Source organism: Phoenix dactylifera, chromosome 5 (genome assembly GCF_051530095.1).
Source record: "Phoenix dactylifera cultivar Ajwa chromosome 5, Ajwa_hap1_PhDact_Kaust_v1.1, whole genome shotgun sequence".
Lineage (NCBI taxonomy): Eukaryota > Viridiplantae > Streptophyta > Magnoliopsida > Arecales > Arecaceae > Phoenix > Phoenix dactylifera.
In genome coordinates, this window is record NC_143194.1 from 28,327,948 (window position 1) to 28,354,629 (window position 26,682).

The 26,682-nt window shown below is 50.3% G+C and overlaps 1 protein-coding gene and 1 long non-coding RNA gene across 5 annotated transcripts; both read left to right on the plus strand.

Annotated features, from left to right (window-relative positions):
- Nucleotides 1-2,318, plus strand: LOC103699914 (dynamin-related protein 4C-like). The gene has a single exon (XM_039128987.3). The coding sequence runs from the start codon at nucleotides 177-179 to the stop codon at nucleotides 2,157-2,159; it is 1,983 nt and encodes a 660-aa protein (XP_038984915.3). The 5' UTR covers nucleotides 1-176; the 3' UTR covers nucleotides 2,160-2,318.
- Nucleotides 2,319-19,073: 16,755 nt separating this feature from the next.
- On the plus strand, nucleotides 19,074-26,261 carry LOC120111585 (uncharacterized). 4 transcript variants are annotated; one of them, XR_016413271.1, is made up of 3 exons: nucleotides 19,229-20,977; nucleotides 21,218-21,376; nucleotides 21,508-26,261. It is a non-coding gene; the product is annotated as an uncharacterized LOC120111585 (long non-coding RNA). The 4 variants fall into 4 exon arrangements; XR_016413272.1 differs by having other exon boundaries at nucleotides 19,234-19,635; nucleotides 20,909-21,376; XR_016413269.1 differs by having other exon boundaries at nucleotides 19,074-21,376.
- The last annotated feature ends 421 nt before the right edge of the window (nucleotides 26,262-26,682 follow it).

Sequence of the window (26,682 nt, forward strand, 5' to 3'; positions counted from 1 at the left end):
TTTTTTCATCACTCTTTCACTATAACCAGGGCACGTGCAACACTCGTGCAAAATACTAGTCACTTATATATATATATATATATATATGCTACTGGTCTGCAACGGAGAGAACTTGCTTTTCCCTTCATAGTCTTGCCTACTCTCCCTCTCGTCCTGCGTTCGCTCTGTAACAAGAGATGGCCAATTGTACCAAAATAGCAGGAGATATGGTGAAAACTGAAGCCAAGAAATCGACTGCCCTCGCCTCTTCCTTCGACGACCACATCCGCCCCATCCTCGACGCCGTCGACCGCCTTCGCCAGCTCAAGGTGATGCAGGAGGGCATCGAGCTCCCGACCATCGTCGTCGTCGGCGACCAATCCAGCGGCAAATCCAGCGTCCTCGAGTCTCTCGCCGGCATCAGCCTCCCTCGTGGCCAGGGCATCTGCACCCGGGTCCCTCTCATCATGCGCCTCCAAGACGATCCTTCCCTTTCCCAGCCTCAGCTGCAGCTCGAGTACAAAGATAAGGCAATCCACACCTCGGAAGACGGCATCGCCGACGCCATCAATTCAGCCACTGACGATATTGCCGGCAGCGGCAAAGGCATATCCAACGCACCGCTCACTCTTGTCGTCAGGAAGAGAGGCGTTCCCGACCTCACTATGGTGGACTTGCCCGGAATCACCCGTGTCCCCGTCCATGGGCAGCCCGACAACATCTACGAGCAGATATCGAACATAATCATGGAGTACATCGCCCCCAAAGCAAGCATCATTCTGAATGTTTTGTCGGCCACCGTGGACTTCCCGACCTGCGAATCGATCCGGATGTCGCAGAGCGTCGACCGGACTGGCGAGCGGACCCTGGCCGTCGTCACCAAAGCTGACAAGGCCCCCGAGGGATTGCTCGAGAAGGTGACCGCCGACGATGTCAACATAGGCCTCGGGTACGTGTGCGTCCGCAACCGCATCGGTGACGAGTCCTACGAGGAGGCCCGAGCCGAGGAGAGGAACCTGTTCAAGAGGCACCCTCTCCTTTCGAGGATCGACAAGTCCATCGTGGGGATCCCTGTTCTGGCTCAGAGGCTGATGCAGATCCAGGCAGCCAGCATTGCAAAAAGCCTGCCCGACATAGTGAAGAAGATCAACGACAAGCTCAGCCAGCACATCTCGGAGCTCGATGAAATGCCCGAAAATCTCCGCAGCATAGGGGACGCCACGAGGGTTTTGCTCCACATGTTAAGCACGTCGAAGGAGTCCCTGAGAAGACTGCTCATCAGAGGGGAGTTTGATGACTTCCCCGATGATGCCAGCATGCATGCCACTGCTCGGATGGCCGAGATGCTCGCCAAATTCTTTAAGGAGCTGCCCTCCGATTGCCCGAGCGCCGACGAAAGATTTCTGATGGAAGAGATTGCTGTTCTGGAGGAGGCTAAGGGGATTAATGGACTCCCCAATTTCCTACCTCGGCACGCTTTCCTCAACCTCCTCAGGAGGAAGGTGAGGGATATATCTCACGCTCCCGGTGAGTTTGTTCGGAAGGTTTGGGCCTACATTGAGGAGGTTGTGATCAGGGTGCTGCTGCACCACTCCGAGAACTATCCCCAGATTCAACCTATGGTTCGAAGGGCAGCACAGAATCTGGCAGGGATTATGAGAAACCAGTCTTGCCATTTTATGAGTGAGGCCATCGAGATGGAAATGGTAGCCGACTACACTTCCTCTCCAGACTACATGAAAAAATGGACTCAGCTGATGGACGGTCGCGATGGCTTCATAGCAGCCATCGAGAATTACTATGGGCCAAACAGCATTGAATTGAAAGGTCTTGGAGTCGTAGAAGTTGGGCATCTGAGACAGTACGCGGCCATGGCGGAGCAGGCGTTCGACATGAGAATGAGGATCCTAGCGTATTGGAAGATCGTGGTGCTTCGGCTTGTGGATTCCCTGGCCCTGCACATCATATACAGCGTAAATTGCTTGGTGGAGAGACATATGGAGAAGGAAATTGTGGACGATCTGGTGGGGCCACGAATGACCGGCTTGGAGAGGATGCTTGAAGAATCTCCAGCAACTGCAGCGAAGCGTGAACGACTCCGGAAGAGTATTGAGCTGATGAAGGAATCCAAGGAGGTCGTGGCAGAGATCATGGATCGTGTAGTGACCACCGTTAACTGACGTTCCTTTCTCTTTTTTTTTGCTTCTGATGGTCGGTACTTGGTGGGGGCGTTTGATATTTGGAGTCACCTTTTCGTGTCTTTCCCTTGCTCTGGTATTTAATACTTGCTATGTATCTGTCAGTGATGGTTTGATAAGTAAAATATAAAATTTAGCTTACTATCGGCGTTTGATCACTGCTGAGTAGTAACTTTTCTTTTGACATATGTTTTAATGTCGCATGGTAGACATATGTTTCAAGTACTTGGTGGGAATCTAGCGGCTGCATGTGTCTCCGTTCCCTGAACAAGGATGGGCTAAGAAAGCCATGCTAATATGAATGAATATATGCAAGTAGCCAAAAAGCATATGTGAAGTCCCTCGCAAGCCAATTTCTGGATAAAAGATGCATCTTTTAAAGCCTTATTAGTGCTTCCAGCGCGTTCGCCCATAAGCTGATGAATGGAATCCAAATGTAAGCTAGCTGAAGCAAGATATCCTGTTGCATCATGCTACACCTTAGCCAACGAAAAGGTCGACTCCGCCGCCGGTTGCGCCCATGTCTCGCCGTCTTTTCTCCTGCTTACGCCGACCCGGTTTCTTGGGAGTCACTCGATGATAGCAGCAGAAAAACCATCGGAAATTAAGGGGCTAAACGGGGAGGAGTGAGAGAGAGCCGCGTCAATAGTCGTGCGGTCTTGGGGGGTTTTCCTCAAACGGGTGTTGGGTGTGGGTGATGGCCGACAGTAGGGCTAAGGAGAGGGAGATGGGGGAGCGTGGGAGGCCCGGGGGGTTGGGGCGCCAGCCCCTGGGGGCCGACTCGAAGGGTGTGTCATGGGCGGAGGTGGCTAGGGACTCGGCGAATCAAGGCCGATGGACACGCCACCAGATCTCGGAGCGGGAGCTGGGAGCCCTGAAGACTTGCTTCACGGAAGTTCTGGAGATCCCGGAGGAGAGGTTAGAGATGACCAGGAAGGAGTGGAGGAGTACCTCTGTTTTTATGCAGAGTGTGGGGCGGAAGGTTCCGGCGGAGTGGGTTGGGCGGGAGCTGAGAAGGATGGGGAACCTAGACTATAACGTCGAGGTCGTTACAATGGTCGACGACGTCCTGGCGGTCCGCTTCGCCTGTGAGGAGGATCGGGAGGCCATGCTGGTGAGGGAGCCATGTTTAGTGGCCGGCCAGCTTCTCACGATGGAACGGTGGAAGCCAAACTTCATCACTGGCTCCGGTGGTGCTGGACGGGTGGTAGCTTGGCTCCGCCTCCCACGGCTGCTGCTGGATTTCTGGGCTAAGGAGACATTGATCCAGATTGCAGCGACGGCGGGGAGACCTTTGGCTTTGGACGCAGCCACCGATCGAGGGAGGAAGAGGGGGTTTGCACAGGTTAAAGTGGAGCTTGACATAAGAGCTCCTCTGAAGCCGGGAATATTCATGAAGGGAGCTAAGGAGGGATTAGAGAGGAAGATCTGGCAGGAGTTTGTGTACGAGAACTTACCCGCCTACTGTTACAGGTGCGGCCGAATCGGTCATGGGGAGGCGGCTTGTGAGTTCTCTTCCCCGGTGACGGTTGGAATGGAGGCTGAAACTGGTAGTAATGCTCGATGTCCAGATACTGGGAAGATGTCAAGGGAAGCGGGAGATCCTCTGATCTACGGCCCTTGGCTCTCCATGAGTTGGAACGAGGGCATCGGAGCGCCGAAAGGGGGGAAAGGGAAAATGATGCAGACAGGGGCGAGCACCAGTGCGGGCTCGGCTCCGGCGATGTCTGCGGTGAGTCCGAGCGAGGGAGATGGGGGGGCGCGACTGCCCATTTCACCGCAGGATCTGGAAGGTTGGCAAAAGCCAACCAAGGTGGCCAGACGGAAGTCGCCGGAGAAGCTAGCTCAAGGCGGCTCGTCTGTGGAGATGGACGGAGGCCTGAGTCAACCAGGTGAGCAGGGTGAACCCAGCTGTGACTCGGTGAGGGGACTCGGTGGGGGGACTCGGCCGCCCTCGTTGGGCCAGGTGGATCTAGGAGGGGCTGGGCCGGGCCCAAGTCCGCTCAAAAGGGCCCGGACTCCGTCTAAGGTCCACCGGGCGCTGCCATCACGTGGGCCGAATTCGGCAGCCGGGACGCCACCTGTGACCGGCCCGTATGCTGCACCGAGACGGGATTTTTCCCCCCGGGGAGATGGGTTCCGCTCGGCCGGAGGTGGCCGCCGGCGGAGCAAGAGTTCGCCGCCACCCCTTGTGGCGGCGGACATGGTTACGATGAGGCATGCGGAGGAAGGAGGGGGCCGACGGCATGGGGAGAGCATACCTTCGCGGCAGGGGCTGGCCCGAGCGGCGTCGGTAGTGGCGGAATTGCTGGCGGCGGTGATCGGTGAGCCGGCGGGAGTGGTAGCTGGACCGTCAGTTCAGGTGGGAGCTGGGGAAGTCAGTGAACAGGAGGAGGTCACTCTTCCCGGTGTGGTACGACCCATGGCCATGGGGGTTTCAGCGGAAAGGGAGGGAGACAACTTGTGCCGTTTGGTACACCAACAAGGCGATAAGAAGGGTGCTGGGAGCTCCCTTTCCTGCGACGCCCTGGTGGGAAGCAGGGTCTGCGGCCCAAGATTGGAGGAGAAGGCATACTGCGGTGCTGGTAATGGGGAAGAATTTAACTTGATGTCGGTGGAATCCGTGTGCCAAATGGCACAGGTGCAGAGGGGGTCACACCATCAAACTGTTCAGCAGCTGCTGGCCACTGCTAAGGGTGTGATGCACAGTGACTTGGAGCAGGGAGGAGCTGTGCTGTGTAGCAAGGAAATGGAGTTGGAACCTAGAAGCGGTAGCGGCCCGGGGGAGGTGGGCTGTGCCGACGCACCAGGTGCACCATGAGAACCCTCCTTTGGAATTGTCGGGGTGCAGGTAAGCCCTCCTTTGCCCCGGATTTCCGCAGGTTGGTGCAACAGCACAAACCTGAAATTTGTGTTTTGTTCGAGACCCAGCTCTCCGGGCAAAGCCTTCAGAAGGCCCGTGCGGCGATACCGAGGTCTTGGGATTTTTATGCAGTGGAATCTCAAGGACTGTCGGGAGGCATTATAGTGACTTGGGCACATGGTGACTACCAAATTGATGTTTTCAATGTTTGTAAACAGGAGGTCATCTTAGTGATATCAGAGGATAATCGGAGCCCGTGGGTTCTAGCAGCTGTGTATGCCAATACAGATTATAGAGTGCGGAGGCGGTTGTGGGCGGAGGCGTCTCAGCTTATCACTTAGGGTTATCCCATATTGGTGGCTGGTGACTTCAACTGTATCACGGATCCCCAGGAGAAGATGGGGGGGAGGGCCTTCACTTATAAGAGGGAAATCCGAGAGTTCCAAGATTTTATAGCGTCAAATGGACTGATAGACTTGGGATTTTCGGGACCAACATTCACATGGTGCAATAATCAGCAGGGGCAGGCCCGGGTTTGGGAGAGATTGGACAGAGTCTACGCCATAGCGGGGTGGGCCCAGTGTTTTTCTGACTACCATGTCCGTCACTTGCCGAGGATTGCGTCCGACCACTGCCCCTTACTGGTTAGTACCGATGCAGCTGTCTCTTTTCATTCCCCTTTTAGGTTTGAGAAGTTCTAGACATGTTATCCTCGGTCCTGGGAGATTGTGAGGGAGGCATGGGATGTACCGGTGAGAGGGGATGCTATGTATCGTGTGTCTCGCCGGTTGGAGCTGACAAAAAGAAGGTTGAGAAGGTGGAACCGTGAGGAGGTAGGGAATATCTTCAGGAGGTTTGAGGAGTCTGAGGAGGCTATTGCTGGATTACAGGCTCAGGAGGCCTTGGGGGGGGGGAGTTTGGCAGAGGAGGAGATGGGGGAGCTTAGATCTCTACTATCCTTACATGATTCTCTCTTGAGACAGCAGGAGATCTTTTGGAGACAGAAATCGAGGGTGCAGTGGATCCAGGAGGGGGATCGGAATACTAGGTTTTTCCACCAGTCGGCAGTGATCAGGAGGCATCGGAACAGGATCAGGGTAATTAGGGATGAGGATGGGCAGTTAGTGGAGGATCCAGATTTGATTCGGAGGGTGCTGGAGGGTTTCTTCAGGGTCAGATGGTCTGAGCAGATGGGTACTGGGAGCTCAGGGAGTATCGTATCGCCAGTGGCACGGGTGGCAGAGGAGGATATGGTCGCACTGATTAGGCCGGTATCGGAGAGTGAGATTAGGGAGGTGATGTGGTCCCTTGAGGGGGACAAGGTGCCGGGTCCGGACGGCTTTCCACCGTTATTCTTCCGGAGGTACTGGATGATTGTTGGTCAGGGGGTGACGGCGGCCATACAGTAGTTTTTCAGCACAACAGTGATGTCTACAGATTGGCAGAGGACCCTAGTCACTCTGATACCGAAGCGTCAGGATGCTTCGGAGCTTAGTCACTTTCGCCCGATCAGTCTCTGTACTACCTTGTACAAAGCGACGGCGAAGTTACTAGCTGTCAGATTGAGGGACATACTTCCGAGATTGATCAGTCCGGAGCAGGGGGCTTTTGTGGGAGGACGGAGTATCACAGATAATGTTCTTATTGCCCAGGAGTTCATGTATGATCTTGGCAGGGCGTCGAGTAGGAGGAGTCTGATGGGGGTCAAGCTTGACATGGAGAGGGCATACGATAGGATGAGATCGGATTTTGTACAGCAATCCTTGCAGGGGTTTGGATTTCCCGAGGCATGGATCAGATGGGTCATGGGGTGTATCAGAGGCCCTTCCTTTGCCATTTTGGTAAATGGAACGCCATCACGATATTTTGTGTCCTCTGGTGGGCTGCGTCAGGGCTATCCCCTCTCCCCATTACTGTTTATTATATGTGCAGATGCGCTTTCTAGGACCTTGCGGCATGCAGTGACCACCCAGGAGCTGGAGGTTTATAGGCCCGTGCCGGATGCCTCACCGATTTCTCATCTACTATTTGCCGATGATTGTCTTCTGTTAGTCCGTGCGACTAGACAGGCAGCAGGGATCATTTGGACGATCTTGCGGGATTATTGTTCTATGTCTGGTCAACGGGTTAATTCATCTAAATCAGCAATTTGTTTTAGCCCGAAGACCAAACCAGATGTGAAGACCGCTATACTGGAGATTTTGGGGGTGGGAGAGCAGGAGGGCACGTTAAGGTATTTGGGAGTCCCGATCTCTGGTCAGCGTCTGCGCAGCAGTGATTGCACCTCTCTTGAGATCAGTATCCGGCACAGGCTGGAGGGGTGGCAGATACATTCTCTTTCCATGATGGGCAGGATTATACTGGTACGGTCAGTTCTTTCCTCGATCTCGATTTACCTATTATCTAACTCTCTTATACCGGTAGCGACAGTTAGGAATATTGAGCAGATCTTCAGGGATTTTATTTGGGGAAGGACTGGAGGCAGAGGGGGTATCCATCTTATGGCTTGGGAGGTTGTATGTCAGCCGACGAGATATGGTGGTTTGGGTGTGCAGTCTTTGGTGGCGAGGCGTGAGGTTCTAGCTGCACGACACGCTGCTAGAGTGGTGTTGGAGCCTGATGGCATGTGGTCTTCACTTATGAGGGCCGAGTATGGCGATCTAGTGCCGGGTGCCTGGTCGGGGCGGCGCCACTCACCGATCTGGAGGGAGATTTGTGCTAGAGCAGGGTTGGTGTTTCCGGCGATTAGATGGGCCATTGGTGATGGTCAATCTATTGATGTGTTGGAGGACCGGTGGGTGACGGAGCAGCCTATGAGTAGACTTCCGATTACAGTGGACACATCGAGGTTAGCCGGTCTCAGGGTCAGTGACTTGTTGGAGCCGGAGGGGGCCCGTTGGAGGGTGGAGCTGATTAGGGAGGCTTTCGGGGAGCAGTTGGCGGAGAGGATCCTGGCCCTACCTACTTTTGCCCAGGGAGGGGCGGATAGATTAGTCTGGATGTCGACAGGCGATCGCAGGTGCGAGCCAGGGATATCCACACATTATTGAGTCGAGAGCCAGCACGACAGATAGAGGGAGGATGGATCTGGAGGATGCGGATTCACCCGCGTGTGGCGCTCTTCATCTGGAAGGTAGCGTGGGGTTGCCTACCGACCAGGAGCTTATTGGCACGGCGAGGGGTGAGGATCACTCAGTGTTGTGATGAGTGTACGGAGACTGAGGAGACGATGGATCATGTTCTTTTGCAGTGCCCCAGAGCTAGGGGCATTTGGAGCCGATCGCCCACATTGCTACCCCATTCAGTCGAGTCGACACAGGATTTGATTCATTGGTTGAGAGTGGCTATGCGGCGGCCTAGCACGGCTGAGGCCGGGATCCGGGGGGCATATTTGGCTCATTCTATCTGGCTGGATTGGAACGCCGGCATTTTTGAGGGCAGGCGGTTGCCACTGCGGACGGTGGTGGACAGAGCCATGCGTCGTGCTAGGGAGGTTTCTACCACTGCTATTACTTTCTCTTCTGAGATGGCCAGGGACACCTGGGGTACTCTTTCTGCTGTCACAGCGCCCAGGTTCGCCCTAGTCTCTTGGGTACCCCCACCCCTTGGTAATCTCAAAGTGAATTTTGATGGTAGCAGGTCGGCAGACGGGGTGTCAGGAGGAGTTGGCTTTGTTATCAGGGACCATCTCGGCAGTTTGATAGCAGCCGGTGGCTGCCGCGCGCCGGGATTTACTGTAGTTGGTGCGGAGCTGCGGGCAGCCTGGGAGGGGATATCCTACGCGAGGCGGGTACTGCGTGCTGAGTACATTTGCCTTGAGGGAGACTCCTCTGTGGTGATAGAGTGGATTAGGGGAGTGGACAGATATGGAGATGATCATCCCCTCATCCGTGAGATTCGGAGATTGGCTCAGGAGTCGAGCGTCTTCCAGGCTTCATATGTTTTTCGGGAGGCGAACAGTGCAGCAGACTGGGTCGCCTCTTTTGCCGCTCGGCATTCTGGAGAGGTCATTTGGACATCTTTAGGAGATATTCCTTCTACGTTGCACTCTTTACTTTATTTTGATATGGCTGGATGTACTCAACTTAGAGCTATATGAATTGCCGTTTTCATTAAAAAAAAAAAAAAAAAAATTAAGGGGTTGAGAGGGAAGGTCCAGCCTCCCAGGAGATGGTTTAATCCACCATCTACTTAATTATTTTATTATTTCAATCCCTTTTTCGCCTGTGGCCAGATGGCATCAGCTGCAATTGTACTACAAAAGCTATTCGGGCTTAAAAATTCTAGGCCTGGCTCTGTCTGATAGGCCTGGCCCTATCAATAGCTTGCATTGTTACGGCACAGGTACTTTGGAAAGTGCCGACGAGCACCTGTCGGTAGATTTAAAAGAAAGTTGATGTTAATGATGTGAGCTCAAGTTCTGATCTTACCCCAATCCTATTGACGCCATGCGAGTTCAGGTGCCGTCCTCACCGAATGGTTTGGCCGGGTTTAACATGTAGTTGGTGAGCACAATACGAGCCACATGATGCATGATTTGCGGGTACCGTGATGGCGGGCTTTGTTGCTGCTGCACCACCACTCCTCGGAGAGTTTATGAGATCGACGCGTGGACCTCGCGAAGCCAAATTATGTTCGTTTGATGCTCGCATATATACGTTAAGCCATTTCATGAAGCTCTGCATCTCTACGTTTTCACGGCCAAATGCATCATTTATGCCATAATTTAACAGCTCAAAAACTCTTCTTAGTTCCCGCTGACTCTTTATTGATTCCTGTTGCTGGGGTCCAAACCGAGAACGATTGGCACAGCGGTGTGAACGGGGTTCCCTTTGAGTTGCTTTGGTTGCGCTCCGCCCTCCGCCGTGAAACCTGCAAGCAAGCCTCGCACCACCACCGGGGTAGTGGGGGCCCTCCGACGATCAAGTCAGAGGAGATCGAAGGAGAAGGAGAAGGAGAAGGTAGCAGGTGAGATGATACTCTGGAAGATATATCTTGCTTTCCCCCTTCCCCCCAGCCTCATATATATCAGGCTGGGGGGTTTTTCCGGGGATTCGTCATCGTGTGGCACGATGGGGCTGCCACTGACATGGCCGTTACAGGGCGTCGTGGGGCAGCGCTGGGTACAGCCATGGCAGGGCATAGTGGAGCTCCGCTTTGTACGGCTGTTACAGGGGATCGTGGGGCAGCGCCGGATACGGCCGTTGCAGGGAGTAGTGGAGCAGGGGGCCGCGGCGTGCCTCAGAGGAACAGTCTGTTGTTGTCGAGAGATTGCCGACTCGGGGTCGGATTGCTGGATCAAGGGGCAGCCGACTCGGGGTCGGGCTGCGGAGCCGAAGATATCCGACCCGAGGTCGGATTGCTGGATCAAGGAGCAGCCGACTCGGGGTCGGGCTGCGGAGCCGAAGATATCCGACCCGAGGTCGGATTGCTGGATCAAGGGGCAGCCGTAGTCTTCCTGGGCGCGCGTGCCGGTCACGTGGGGCATGGTGGCTAAGTTCCCCCGTAACAGTAGCCCCCCACTCCCGAGCCTGGAACCAGGAGGGGAACGGGTGAAGGGAGTGATGCTTCGAGATTGCCGCCATCCCTCGGAAAGGCGCGCGCGCTCCGAGCTTCCCGCCTTCTTTATGGCGTATGGCAGTTGTCGCTGATCTGGCGGTCTGCGGATTTCGGCGGACATCCTTCCTTAATGGCGTCGATTCGCCTTTGGGGCGCGAACAAACTTTCGGCAGCCAGGCGTCCTCTGGCGTCACCGAGGCGTCACCCGCTTTTCCGCCTATTTAACCGGGGGCCCTCCCCAATCCCCCTCTGGGAATTCTTTGTAATCACACGGACACGCCATTGTAACCAGGAATTATTGAAATGAAAAGAATTGTACATTTTTCGAACTGTCTTCCTGGCTTCGTCGTTTTACTGGTAATACGCCCGCAGGTTAGCGGAATTCCAGCTCCTCGGAATTTCTCGACCATCTAGGGCCTCCAACTGGTAGGAGCCAGGTCGGTTTACCCAGCGAACCCTATACGGGCCTTCCCAATTTGGCGCCAGCTTTCCACCTTCCGCGGGTTGAGATGCTTTGGCTCACCTTAGCACCAGATCTCCGATTCTGAAAAGTTTTGGTCGGACCTTGGAGTTATAATATCGGGCCACCCTCCGCTGATACATCGCCATCCGAACCTGCGCCATTTCTCTTGCTTCTTTCAAGAGGTCCAGGTTCCCTCGGAGTTGCTCCGAATTGGCCTCGGGTCGGTGCGCGGCCACCCGGGGCGAGGGGAGTCCGAGCTCCACGGGAACAACCGCTTCTGTGCCATAGGTTAGGCTGAAAGGTGTCTCCCCGGTAGGGGTCCGATGCGTGGTCCGATACGCCCAAAGGACATTCTCGAGTTCTTCGACCCAAGCTTGCCCCGTCCGACCGATTCGCGCCTTAATTCCTTGGAGGATTGTCCGATTTGTGACCTCGGCCTCACCGTTGGTTTGGGGATGCGACACAGATGTGAACCGATGCTCGATCCCGAACTCCTCGCAGAAATCACGGAAATGCTTGTTGTCGAACTGTCGACCATTATCCGAGATGAGGACTCGGGGTACCCCAAATCGGACAATGATGTTTTTCTTCACGAACTTCCGGACTTGCGCCTCCGTGATAGTGGCCAGCGGCTCTGCCTCCACCCACTTGGTGAAGTAGTCGATTGCAACAATCAAGAATTTCCGCTGGGCTGAAGCGACGGGGAATGGTCCGAGGATATCCATTCCCCACTGTGCGAAGGGCCAGGGTGCGGTGATTGGTGCCAAGGGGACAGAAGGGACTCTCTGGACGTTGGCGTGGCGCTGGCAGGCGTCGCATTTCCGTACATGATCCTTTGAGTCCTCCAACAAGGTAGGCCAATAATAGCCTTGCCTCATGATCTTGTGCGCCAAGGACCTAGCCCCCAAGTGCGATCCGCAAACGCCCTCGTGGACTTCGCCGAGGACGTAGGCCGCCTCCGAGGGGCGGAGGCACCTTAAGAGGGGGGCGGTAAACGAGGTCCGATACAGCCTCCCTTCATAGAGTATGTAGTGGGCGGACTTCTTGACAAGTCGCCGAGCTTGATCTTCGTCTTCAGGGAGGATCCCTTCGGCGAGGTAGGCGACGAGCGGGTCCATCCAAGACGGCTCCGGATCAATCGCCATCACCGCTCCAGCCTCGCCGATGCTCGGGGCCTCCAGGGTCTCCAGGTAGATTGCCCTCGACAAGTTGTGCGCCTCTGCGCTCACCAAGCGGGACAACCTGTCGGCCCTAGCATTTTCGCTTCTGGGGACCTGCTGGATGTCGACACTGCCGAGATCGGGAATGAGTGCTTGCACCTTCCGGACGTAGTTCTGCATGGTCGGGCTCCGGGCCTCGAACTCCCCACGGACCTGCCCGACCACCAGCTGGGAGTCGGTGAAGACCTTCAAACGCCGGATGCCGAGCTCCCTGGTGAGTTTGAGTCCCGTGACTAGGGCCTCATACTCCGCCTCGTTGTTGGTCACTGGAAATCCAAATCTCAAGGCATACTCGGCTATCACTCCATCAGGACTGGTAAGGACCAGCCCGGCTCCTCCACCCTCGGGGTTCGACGACCCATCGATGTGAAGCGTCCAGGTCGGGAGGTCGAGGCTGGGCGTTTCCGGCGGTCTAGGTTCCGCCTCCTGCACCGTGCACTCAGCGAGGAAGTCCGCGAGCACCTGGGCCTTGATGGCGGGTCGAGGCTGGTAGCGGATGTCGAACTCACCGAGTTCTATTGCCCACTTCACCAGCCGTCCCGCATTCCCGGGGTTGCTGAGGATCTGTCGTAGTGGTTGATCAGTTAAGAGGGTGACAGAATGGGCCTGAAAATAGGGGCGGAGTCTCCTGGTCGCGGTCAGCAGCGCGAAGGCGATCTTCTCAGCCTTCGTATACCGCGTCTCGGCATCCCGTAGGACCCGGCTGATGTAGTACACGGGCTTCTGGAGCTTTGCCTCTTCCCGAACCAGCACCACACTGACCGCGGTTGGGGAGACCGCCAGATAGAGGTAGAGCATCTCCCCTTCTTGCGGCTTGGACAGTAGGGGAGGAGACGCCAGGTATTCCTTGAGCTGGTCGAATGCTGCTTGACATTCGGCCGTCCAGAGAAAGTCTTTCGGGCGTTTTAACACCTTGAAGAATGGTTGGCAGCGTTCGGCCGATTTTGCCACAAAGCGTCCAAGCGCGGCGACCCTTCCAGCGAGCTCCTGAACCTCCTTTACTTTGGTCGGAGGGGACATACCTTGGATGGCCTTGATTTTGTCCGGGTTGGCTTCGATACCCCGCTGGTTGACAATGAAACCGAGGAACCTCCCGGCCGAAGCGCCGAAGGCGCACTTCGCTGGGTTCAGCTTCATGCGAAACTTCCGCAAGGTGGTGAAAGTCTCCTCCAAATCCGCGATGTGCTGGTCTGCATGGCGGCTCTTCACCAGCATATCGTCCACGTACACCTCCATGTTCCGGCCGATTTGCTCTTTGAAGATTTTGTTGACGAGGCGCTGGTAAGTGGCGCCAGCATTCTTCAGACCGAAGGGCATTACCTTGTAGCAGTACAGCCCCCGGTCTGTTATAAAGGCAGTTTTCTCCTCGTCCTGTGGGGCCATCATTATCTGGTTGTAACCGGAGAAGGCGTCCATGAAAGACAGCAGCTGATATCCGGAAGTCGCGTCGACCAGTTGGTCTATCCGCGGAAGCGGGAAGCTATCCTTAGGGCACGCCTTGTTTAGGTCGGTATAGTCGACGCACATCCTCCACTTCCCGCTCGCCTTCCGGACAAGTACAACATTTGCCAGCCACTCGGGGTAACTCACCTCCCTTATGAATCCTGCCTCCAAGAGTTTGTCTACCTCCTGGTCAACCACCCGGATCCGATCCGGGGCACAGTGTCTCTTCTTCTGCTTCACTGGCCGGTGGGTCGGGTCGACGTTGAGGGCGTGAGAAATGACCTCCGGGTCGATCCCAGGTACATCGGCCGCCGACCAGGCAAATACATCGGCATTGGCTCGGAGGAATTCCACCAACCGGGCCCGAGCTCCCGGGTCGAGATTGGTGCCGACCCAGACCACCCGGTCCCGGCGGCCTTCCTCGAGGGGAACTTCGACCACACCCTCGGCCGGCTCCCCCTGCCGCAAAGCCACCTCGTCTCTGGCATCAAGGGACTCGACGCTTAGGGCTTCTGCGGGCTTCTTCCCTTTGAGGGTCGCTAGGAAACATTGCCGTGTGGTCGGTTGGTCGCCTCGGACCTCCCCGATCCCGACCGCCGTGGGGAACCGCATGAGCAAGTGGTACGTAGAGACCACCGCGCGAAGGGCGTTCAGTCCGGGTCGTCCGAGGATAGCGTTGTAGGCCGAGGGAACACGGACGACCAAGAACCCGAGTCGCACCGTGGCTTCTGCGGGTGCGACGCCCGCAGTCACAGGCAGCTCAACGACACCTTCCGCCGGGACAGCATCACCGGTGAATTCTATGAGGGGGGGTGGATATTTTGTGCAACAATTGTCTGGACAAGCCCATCTTTTGGAAGGCCTCGTAAAACAAGATATCAGCTGAGCTTCCACTATCCACAAGAACACGCCTTACATCATAGTTTGCCATAGTGAGGGAGATCACCATGGCGTCATCGTGGGGGGTCTGAACCCCCTTTACATCCTCATCACAAAAGGTGATTACATTGCCGACCCTCTGCCTCTTTACGACGACCGTCCCTGACGCTTCCGTCGAGCCCCCTGCGTTCCTCACGGGCCGAGAGCAGCCCCCAGTGATAGTGTGGATCACGCCCGCAACGGGTCGATTCTGCTCCCGAGGCTCCGGAGGAGCCGGGTCGGTCGGACGCGGGTCTGCGGGGGGACGTCGGTCGCTCACATATCGACCGAGACGCCCCCGACGGATAAGAGCCTCGATCTCGTCCCGAAGCTGGAAGCAGTCCTCTGTGTCGTGGCCGAGGTCTCGGTGGTACTCACAGTACGCCCGGGAGGGCCTCTTTCCAGGGATCCTTCGTATCTGTCTCGGGGCCGGGAGGTCCTCCCGCCCCTTGATCTCCATAAGGATCTGGGCCCGGGGAGTCAGGAGAGGGGTGTACCGGTTGAAACGTCGGGGCGGAGAACGAGGGCGTGGGGCGCCGTGGTTCTTCGCCGGCGACGGGTTTCTGCGCCGACGCTGGGGCGTCGGGCTCCTCCTCTGGCGTGCCTCTTTCCGCCTTTTCTTCCCAAGCTTTGGAGGGATCTCGGCAGCCTCCTTGCTCCGGTGGGCGGCCGCCTCCTCGGCGTCCGCATACTGGTTCGCCCGAGACAACAGCTCTGGGAAGCTCCGCGGCAGGCGTTTGTCCAGGGAGAAAGTGAGCCTGCCCTTCCGGAAGCCACGCTTCAGGGCTGAAAGAGCTACCTCCTGACTCAGGTTCCGGACCTCTAGCGTAGCCCTGTTGAAGCGGGTAAGATAATCCCGCAGGCTTTCTCCCTCGTTTTGCCGGACGTCAAAGAGGGAGTCGGAGACCAGTCGCCGCCGGCTACTGACGGCGAAATGAGTGATGAAGAGGCGAGTGAACTGGTCGAAAGACCGGATTGAGTCAGCCTCCAGCCCGGCGAACCACGCCCTCGCCGGGCCACGGAGGGTTGCCGGGAAGGCCTTGCAGAGAAGGAGATCTGATGCTCCGTGGAGGAGCATAAGGGTCCTGAAACTCTCGACGTGATCCCGCGGGTCTGCCGCCCCGTCATAGGGCTCGATCGCCGGCATTTTGAACCCCGGGGGATTCGGGGTCCGCAGGATCCTCGAGGCAAGCGCCGGCTGGGAGGAGATCTCTAAGTCGGCGAAGGGATCTTTGGAATGGCCCTTCAGGACCTGGAGTTGTCGGTGGAGATCGTCCACCCGCCGGTCCAGGGAGCGCGACCGGTGGGTGGGAGACAAGGAGCGGCGAGTGGGGGACCGACTGGAGCGCGGGTTCCTCGAGGACTGGGGGGTCTGGGAACGCGCCCGGGCCCGCCTCTCGTACCCCGCGCAGCTCCGATGGGAAGGTCCCGGCAGAATAGACCGTGCTCGAGAATCCTCCTCGCGCCGGCGCTCCTCCCCATGGGAGAGGAAGGAGCGCGGGTTGAGGAGGACAGGCGAGCGCTCAGGGAGCAGTGGCTCCTGAGCCCGCTGCGGCGCCCGGGACATCGCGCCCTGCAGATTCTGCACCGCCTCCGCGAGGGTGCGAACCTGCTGGGTTAGCTGGTCGAACTGGGCGGCTTCGACCATCTGAATGGGCGGTGGGGCGGTGGAGTGTTGCTGAGAGCGTGTTGGAGATGTAGCGGCCTCCCGGTCAGTGGCGCGAGAGGCCCCGCGACCGGAAGCATTGGAAGCTCCACGACCACCTCGCCGTGCCATTACGATCGCTCTGAGATCCGTGCCCTTTCTCTAGCGCCAACTGTTGCTGGGGGTCCAAACCGAGAACGATTGGCACAGCGGTGTGAACGGGGTTCCCTTTGAGTTGTTTTGGTTGCGCTCCGCCCTCCGCCGTGAAACCTGCAAGCAAGCCTCGCACCACCACCGGGGTAGTGGGGGCCCTCCGACGATCAAGTCAGAGGAGATCGAAGGAGAAGGAGAAGGAGAAGGTAGCAGGTGAGATGATACTCTGGAAGATATATCTTGCTTTCCCCCTTCCCCCCCAGCCTCATATATATCAGGCTGGGCGGTTTTTCCGGGGATTCGTCATCGTGTGGCACGATGGGGCTGCCACTGACATGGCCGTTACAGGGCGTCGTGGGGCAGCGCTGGGTACAGCCATGGCAGGGCATAGTGGAGCTCCGCTTTGTACGGCTGTTACAGGGGATCGTGGGGCAGCGCCGGATACGGCCGTTGCGGGGAGTAGTGGAGCAGGGGGCCACGGCGTGCCTCAGAGGAACAGTCTGTTGTTGTCGAGAGATTGCCGACTCGGGGTCGGATTGCTGGATCAAGGGGCAGCCGACTCGGGATCGGGCTGCGGAGCCGAAGATATCCGACCCGAGGTCGGATTGCTGGATCAAGGGGCAACCGACTCGGGGTCGGGCGGCGGAGCCGAAGATATCCGACCCGAGGTCGGATTGCTGGATCAAGGGGCAGCCGTAGTCTTCCTGGGCGCGCGTGCCGGTCACGTGGGGCATGGTGGCTAAGTTCCCCCGTAACAATTCCCATCTCCTATGTTCCTCTCCTTGCCCTTGATAAGGCTCGTGGTGTGCTCGGCAGAAAAAAACAAGTCAAAATTAAAGTGGTAGGATGCTTCCACTATTTGTATACACGTAGTCCGCATGTTGTAAGGTATTAATTTACATTTAGATTCCATCGGATAAGAAATAGTGTGGTTTTGATGATTAGAGGACCAGATGTTGATACAAATAACAATGGAAAGCCGTGCTCCGAGGCTAATATTGGCTGTGGCCTTATTGAGGAGGTCCACTCCAGCCCTTAGTGAATGAATGGCTTTAAGCTGGCTCTGGTGGCCTTAATATGGGGAAGGGGACGGAGATAACAATAGCAAGGGCGAGGGCATCTGGTTGCTGTCAAGGTATTGCCTTTAAGCAGGCCGAGTTTGGTAAATGGTAATAGCAATTGGTGATCAGATTTGATGTGGGTGAACTTGTAGCCTGTCCGGCCTCTGTTGAGAGCTCTACTCTACTCTAATGTTCTGCATTGCTCAGCAAATGGGCATAAAGCTAAGGAAGAAGATAAATTAGAATTTATTTTTCTTTTTTTTTGATTGGGTAACATTAGAAATTGGTTTACCTTCAGCGGGGTGCAAATTAATGCTCAATGTTCGTTCATATTTTTTTCAACATAAAGGTTCACTTACTATATGAGAGAGAGATTTGAGCTAAAGCTGAACTTTTATAGATTTATTGTTCAAGCTTGGATTTTTTCTTCGTCGAATAAATTTGTTACCAAGTTGAGTTGATATTTTACTTAATTTTGAAGGTCAAAAGAATTTTGAGTTCCCTTTGTTTACAAGTTTGAGCCTAAAGTGATACTTGAACTCAACCCATCATTTCTTAATCAAACAATGTCGAGTTTGTCATCAAGCTCAATCTTAAGCTAAACATATTACCTGTGGGAATGGCCGAGGTCTATCCTCTAGGTAGATCGGCATTTGATATTCAATTTTTATCCTCCAACCTTTTTATTTTCAATTCTTGATTTTGACGGCCATTTAATGCTAAGTCCCATTCATGCGTATAAGTGCATTTAGGAATAGTCATTCACAAGTAACATGCATTAATTTGTACAGAATAAAAAAAAATATGAACGAAAAAGAAAAATAGGACTGGTCATGCAGGAAGACTGAATGTAAATATTAGCTGTATATAGCTTGCGATGCGAGAGAAACTTCTTGCTTTATAGGCAATCTTGTAAAACAAGGTTAGCCCGTGCTAGGTTTTTGCTTCATATTTTCCCCCGCTGTCCCTTCTCCAAAAATGTTAGGAGAACAATAAAATATGCCTCAATTTCTCCTCACCAAATTGTCGTAATGAGGACGACTTCTTTTACAAATCTCTTGATGATGTTGATGGAGAGAAACAACCGAATCTTCTAAAATATGAAGCAAGATGCCAACGCCTTAATCTCTACCATCTTAGAAATCTTTAACTAATCCACTCGACTATTACTTTGGGTGCCTGCATCTACAAATTGTAACTCAGATTCCATGCTTATTTTGCTACCACCTTTTTCCTTTTTTTTTCCCGATTTTCTTTGTCTTCTCTTAATCTTCCTGCTTTGTAATCTTCTGATTTCACCTTCTTAATGAAATCACTGGGCAGCTGTGTCATAAAAAAAAACAAAAATAATTAAAAACAGAGTGGGCTATGTATGACTCTATTAGGTTTTCTCTACCTACTGTAAAGGAAATAGTTGCGCTGGTTGGCTTGCCAACTATGCTGCAAATCATGACCGTCAGGATGTGGGATAATACTTGGGGACTAATATTTGAGAATTTAGTTTGCCGATAGGAGTAAGCTTTTTTATCTGACAATCATATTATTCTTACTTCTTATTATTCTAATTAGAGCCCATTGTAGATTGGGCTTGGCCATAAAAAAATATCAATCAAATTTTATTAAAAATAAATGTAACGTAAGCCCGAGGTCCGGCCCACGATCCTAACCCTCCGGATCCCCAATGGCCCCTATTTAACGTCAATAAATATTTTGCCGCCAGTATCTGCGCGTGGGACCTACGCTTACCCCCAAACGGATCGCTTTAAAAGAATTGAAGATTTCTTTCGATCTTCCGTCCCCGTCGTCTGCAAATCTATTCTCTTCGGACTCCTCGTTTCTTCCCCGCCCTATCATCACCCAACGGCGGTCGCGATTGCTGTCTCCGCCGATCTCCGCCGCCCGTCTCGGCCCGGGTGGGGGTTCGATGGTGGAGCTCGCCCAAAGAAACGTCGAACGGGTGCAGACGACTCCAACGTGCATCCGTACGTTCGTATATCTCGCTCTCGAGCACCGAACGGTTGATGGATAAAGAAGCGAAGGGACGGAAGGCGAAAAGAAATTGTCAGAGGAAAGAGAGAGAGAGGCAGTTACGTGCAGGTGGTTTGAGACGTGCGGATTTTGAGGTAGAGAAAGGTCTTTCCTTTGAGAACCCTAGATCCCTATTTTTCTTGAATCCTTAAATCTCGAAGATTTGGCTAAAGTTTTATCATATCTTTAAAAAAAGACTGGCCTGTTAAGATGACGACATAGTTAACTGGATCTGGTAGCAAAAGAAAGGAAATCTGATATGCCTTGATATTGTACAATGTTTGTTGTTTTTAGCTCTTAGTCTCTGTGCGACAATTTTACTCTTAGAACTGCTCACCGCGTCACAAGATTTGTAGCAGTTTAATTGAAAGAGCTTCCTTGAGTAGATACCGGAAGAATTCAGTTTTTTACTGCTGTTTAACATGTTCGATGACGTATAAAGAATAAAGATCCTGCATGCATGATAGGCGCCTTTTGTCAGTTAAAGATGTGCCAGTATAATTCAAGGCTGTTGTTAATTTAATACTCTCCATGATTTACTTGTCTTTTATCATTGGTCATTGGTGCTTCCCTGCACATGCTTCAAGGCTGCCTCACCTTTGGAGATGTGAGGGGAAATGTTTTTTTCGGTTGTTAACTGCCGGACATGTGTTCTTGTCACTCCACTGGAAGAATAAAGAAGTGCCTCTTTCATGGCTGAGAAAAACTTCTGCATTTTTCTTTTGTGTTTCCTCCAGTAGCACTTATTTCTTGTGGTTGTTACATGCATTTGTAGAATGTTTGAGTTCCCCTATCTGAGGTTTGAGTATTTCCTGATAACATCAAGGTACCCTCTTAATTTTTTTGGGTTTTTGTTCTATAAGTTCCACACTCTTAAGATTGAAGTCACTACGTTTTTCATAACAGGTTGTTTCCAGCTTAGTGGATGCAGATGTTACTACTAGGATTTCATGCATCTGAAGTGTTATATCATGTCAGATCTTAATTTTTGCAAGGATCCATATCTTTGTTTACCAATTTTTATAATGATATCTAATGGCATACTAATGTGTGTATGCATGTCTAGTTTCTCAGCTTTGACGCAAATGTTGCAAGTTATTCAATACAATCCATAGTATGTATCTGCATGTTTAGATTCTCAGCTTTGATGCAAATGTTGCAAGTTATTCAATACAATCCATAGGATAGTTGCTGAGGTTGCATTACTATCTTGGAACACAAAATATGCAACTTGATATTTGGGGGAACAAATCTGTCACATTTTTATATACCTCTTGCTGCTAGTTACTGAGCCGTAGTCAGAAGATAGTGAGTCATGCTTTGTGGATTTTCTATCCACTTCAGTTGCTGTTAACCCCTTGTAACTTTAACTTAGTAGGTGATTTTCCTGTAGCTGTCATCAGCAACTACTCGGATGCTATGAGAAGACATGTCTCCACATATGCAAGTAATGTTCTTAAACAGACATACCTGTCATATTATTATTAGTCCTAGTTGGAAGTTTGCTTTACAAAGTAACTGTTCTTTGGATCATGTCACACCACATATAAGCGACTGCTGAATATTGTTCTTTCTCTTGCTCATACATTGATGTTATTGCTGATAACAAGCCATAGAAGCCTTGGCAACTAGGCTGATGGTCTCTAAAGATGATGCATATTGATCACTTGTCATCTTCTTAATGCAGTTGAAATCTGTTGCAAGCATTGATTATGTTCAAATCAAAGTAATAAATATTGTAAAGGTTTGATATTTGAAAATAATTACCCTTGCTTGTGTCCCATCCGTTTGCTGTTGAGGTTGGCATAACTCGAGATGAATCGGTACATTTGAGTTCTCAGTCATAGTAAGCCCATATGGAAAAATTGTCTCCTTACTAGCTCCTCCATTTAACTCATTTGTTGCATGCACCTGCAATGCAAATTCCATGCATAGCATGTTATAATAATAATCCATTTTTTTTCATGGATTGAACAGGATCTTAAATGTCATTGCCCTGGGGCGTGCTGGCTAGTGGCTAGCATATTACATGCTGTGTTGATCCACATGTCATGCGCCAGAACAAAAAAATATTAAGAAAGGACTTAAAATGCTATGATCTTCTAGAAGTATATGGAGAATTGAAGCTATGATCTTGTAAGAACCTTTCTGCTCATTTGGTTTGAGTTTGTGACATGGCCGTGATTATTGGGATTCTCTTAAGATGGCTAGAGGCACTGAAATCTATAGTTTAGATTGCAAGAAATGCACTGCATCTTTTATTTTTTGAGTTGGTTATATGTCATACTTATCTTAAAAATTCCTTTGTCCTTTCTAGGGCTCTTTAATATGTGTCAATATCTCATGGCTTGGGGCCATTACAAGTTTTTCCATGGAATAGGATGCGCCACCATCCCAGTCAGTCCCAATACTTGGGATGGTGCCTCATCGGAATGTCCCGTACTAATGTATCACTGGATGGTTTGGTTACTGGACTATCCTGCATTTATTCATCCAGTCACTCTCAGATATTCTGCTAATGATCAAAGTTATTTTACTTAGCATATTATTATTAATAATTTTACTATTATGTTGACCCCTTTTTTTACTGTATTTAGATAGTTAGACACCCTTGTTTTCTCTGTTGAGTAGCTACTGATGCCTTGAGTTTGTGTTTCCTTGATTTGTTTGCATATGTTGGATTTTAAATTGTCACCTCAATTTTAATGGTTGACCTTTTATGTTGATCTTTTAATAAGATATTTGACGTGGAGTTTTTTATGAATATGTTTATGGTCTGCAGGTATTATAGATTATGATGGTACTGATATTTTTGCTTTCTTGGCAGTCAGGGAAGTTGCATTATATCAGGTTCGAGATAGATTATACATTTTCAAACAACCTGACTGATGGTAAATTAGATGATGCCATGATATTGTTGGTCAGCTGTTTCCCTACTTCACTGTGTGATTTGCTTACTCTTTTAGATGATTCTTTTTGCAATTGATGTCAGTGGATAATGTTGTTAACTCCCCCCCCCCCAAAAGAAAAAAAAAATCTGGTCTGGATTGTGGCAGCATTTGGTCTACCCACCCTTTGCATCTCTAAAATTTGCCATGATCTGTTTTCGCCCCTTTAAAAATCTGGTAGGAATCTTGTACTTAACAAGTTAGTCTGTAACCGCTCGCTCTTTGCCTCCTAAAATTTGGGATTATCAGTTATTATGTAAGATTAAATGAATTAATGGATTTCAAGGTCTATTTTTGCATTTGTTTCTTTTTTTCCTTTTCTTAACACCTAAGCAGAACCTATTTTAAATTAAGATGGAGGTACTGTTGGAAAGCTAATACCTAAATTACGGGTGCCTTATCATCTATGCTGTACTTGCTTCACGGCTAAATAATTTCTAGAAAAAGCACTAGCCAACTACACCATCTTGTATTGGAGATCCAATTTTTCATACTTTAGTGGCATGATCTGTATCCAGAAAGGAGTTTATAGAAGTAGTCTTTTTTGGACTGACAAAGATATCTTAATATATTATAACAGAAACTCTTCCATTTCGGCTCCACTTATTTCAATATTTTCTTGATACTGAGTCTCATTGTACACACTTTTTCTCGATATCATTTGACTAATATCTTAGTCTAGGTAGATATGGTTTCCTTTTTCATTGGGCACTCTCTTTCTCTTGTTAAAAAAAACACTCTTGATTGGCTGATGCCATGTGTGGTTTACCTTTCCAAAGGATTCTCTCTTTCAAAGAGGAAAAAAATTCCTTGCTTTATTTGCTAGAGGTCTTGGATTTCATCTTTACCATTGCCCTTGATCTTCACAATCACTTCTGTAGCAGGTGCAAAGGTGACTTGGGAGTTTTTTTGCCGGTTTCTGACACCTGATTAGTCTCAGTAACAATGTATGGTTTCACATACTTATGTTACTTCTCTTCGAGAGGTTATGTCTATACAAATGAACCAAATTGCTTTGAAGTAACTTTTTAGTACTCTATTCTAGTCACCCCCTCGCAATCTCTGCCACTGGGAAGTAAAGTTTTCAATTTACAGCTTTGTCTTTGGTAACTAGTTCATTTTGTTTGACTTTAGTCTCTATTACATGTAGCCTTTAAAGTTTGTAGTTCTTGAAACTTTTTCGTCGCCAAAGACCTAATTCTAGTAAAGTAGTCTATGTAATTTTGTAGTATATCTAGCTTTTATGATCCAAATCTGATGATGCTAATCGAATTTCTTTCTAGAACATGACTATTTCTGCATGTTAGGCTACTGATGACTTTGCTGCTTTGCCTTTCATATTCTTCCAAATATTAATGATGCTTGCTTGCAGGTCACAGCAAAGTTCAACCTTTAAGGAGAGTTCCTTCTTTATAATCTTAGTTGGCGATTGGAGTCTTACCATGATACTTTTTGTGTTTTAGACTCTATTTACTTTTAGCTTGGTTACTTTCTTGTAATCATGATTCATATAAATTCTAATAGGTTGAAGCAGCTAACATCTTGCTACAAGATATAGGTAATTGAAATTATTAAATATTGTACGAATCATCTAATTCATTTCATTGAAATGTAAATGACATTAATTTTTGTCTCGTAGGATACTCTAAGATGGCTAGAGAGAACTAAATGTACAACCTTTGAAAGTATTTATATGCTTGGTTCCTTTGAAGCAATTACATGCGGAACTTGTTTGGTCATTTTGTATTGGGTTTTCTAGGATGAACTTCAGGCAGACAATTAAGTTTCTTGTCCTGTGAGAATTGACCTTTTGTTTTTTTGGTTTTCGCTTGTAGTCACATGGCATTTGAATTTTCTTGCAGGGATTTCTAAAATGGATAGAGGCTCTTTAAGCTATGAGCTAATTTGCAGCACAAGTAGTTCTCATGTCTTGTGATCTTTCCTTCTAGGATATTCTCTCGCAGATATTCTTTTGATTATCTAAGTCCTTTTCACCATCATCTTGATTTGTCTTTCTTGTTTTTGGCATGATAGAAATGTTTTTTTTTCTTCTTTGTAGAGTTGCAACTGCGGTTGTTGAAAGGGGGATTTCTTATTTGAGGTCTTCATATGTTGAATTTTTATCTTGTCTTTTTTAGTAACTGATTTGTTGGAGCCAGGGTTAGCGGAACCGTCCCGAATTGGACGTTCCGGTCGTATCGAGCTGACCCAACGGCGGACTAGAACAGTTCCGGCAACGAAAACGAAACCTATTGCTGGAGGGGGAGAAGGAGAAGGAAAGAGAAGAAAAGAGAGGTTGCGGGGGAGGGAGAGGGAGGCCGATGGAGGGCCAGCTCTCGGGCAGCAGACGGAGGTTGCAGTTGTTCCCCTATTTCGTTTGCCGACTCCACTTAAAAGTTTTGAAATTTTTTAGTGGTCGGGTCCTTGTTTCAAACAAAATAGGGGAACGGTCGCGACCTCCGCATGTTTCCCGAGAGCCGGCCTTCGCTACCATGTGCCGGCCTCCCTCCCTTTTTCCGCTTCTTCCTTTTACTCTCTGCTATTCGCCCTCTCTCCCGCCTCCTTTACTGTTTCAGTATAGGCCCAACACGGCACGGCGCGAGCCCGTACCGAACCATGCCGCGGGGCAACCGGTCCGGTCCCTAGTACCCATATAGTAGACCATGATTAGAGCAATCTTTTTGCAGGGTCTCTTTTAGCAGTGTGTTTCTTTATTGATGTGTTTGAACTTATTTATTTTTTGGTCATCTTTCTTACTACATAATGGCTGATTTGTTGGAGCAAATTTTGGCAGAGCTTCTTTGGATTCTTTTGGTTCAAGTTGGGGTGGAATCTATAGATATTGTGGTAGAGAGGTATTATCTTGCTTTCTTAGCAGGGAAGTGGTTCAAATCCAATGCTCATCGGATCATCTAACAGTTTGACACAATGTGAAGTGTGATGATGTTTGATACACGTGAGCATAAAAGCTATAGACTACACTTTCACGTATCTCAAAATGTGGCCCAAGGGTCCAAGCTGCATCAGAACATCAGATGGTCCAGTGAGGGGGTTGGGCCCTGTCATGTGGTATTGAAACCTAGTTGCAGTGATTTCATTGTCTTAGGATGGTTCTGCAAGATTTGAATCTATGATCTGTTGTTGATATTCTTTTGATGATCATAGTCATTTTCACTGTCATCTTGATCTGATTTTCATTCAATACATCACATCAGAAACACAAAAAGACTTTCATTCAATATTTGATTTTTTTGCCACTCTGCAAAGTCACAGCTGATGCTCGTGAGAGGAGATTTCCTATTTGTTGTTCTCACACTTGAATTTTGATCATCTTTTCTTTTATAGTAGCTAAGCTATTGGAGCAATTTCTTGGCAGTGCTGTTTTTGCCCAGTGAAGATGGATATGGGATGTGTACATGTATTTGGCGATCTCTATGGATTATGGAGGATAGTCTCTCTTTTCTTTGCTGGCAGTTTGTATTTTTGTTTATGATATTCTTTTCGGAGACACGATTAGTGGCAGTTTTCAAATCTCATGACAAGTTTACCTCCAAGCAGAGATTATGGAGTATGATGTTATCTCTTTCACATGCCTTGCAGTTTGTTACTCTGTGATTTGTCGATATGTGATATATATGATTAAAAAAGTTGCAGAATCCCTTTCAACTTGCAAGAGTTGCATTCCATTTTCTGTATCTTGGGACAAATTTGGTTGTTGATGAAAATGAAGTTTTGCAATGCATAAGTTCTTGCAGAGAGCTTTTGCTATTGTTATTACATGTATATGCAGAATTCTGTTGTTGTTGTCTACATGTTTTCATGGGTCTTCCCTAGCCGAGCAAATCTTTTTCTTTTTGGATCCATTTACTCTGCCCATTCTACTACAAAAACTTTTAGTATACATGTTCATATGTGTTGCTATCTCAAAATTTTCATGTAGTGCTAATTGTCTCTCTACTGTTATTCGTCTATCATCATGGTTTGGCAAGGTAATTTCTCGGAGTGGTTTTGGAAGTTCTGGTCCCCGGTTCCTACCTGGTTGCCTTGCCATTATGCTTCGTCTGCAAGTTAGCAGGAACCTACGAATAAAGTGATGTCTAAAATGTTGCTGATTTCTGTGGTGGGGCATTGAGATGCACATTTGATAAATGAGTGTATAGGATTCAATAGTCGTTATTGGCCGCATTCCTCAAGTGGACATGTT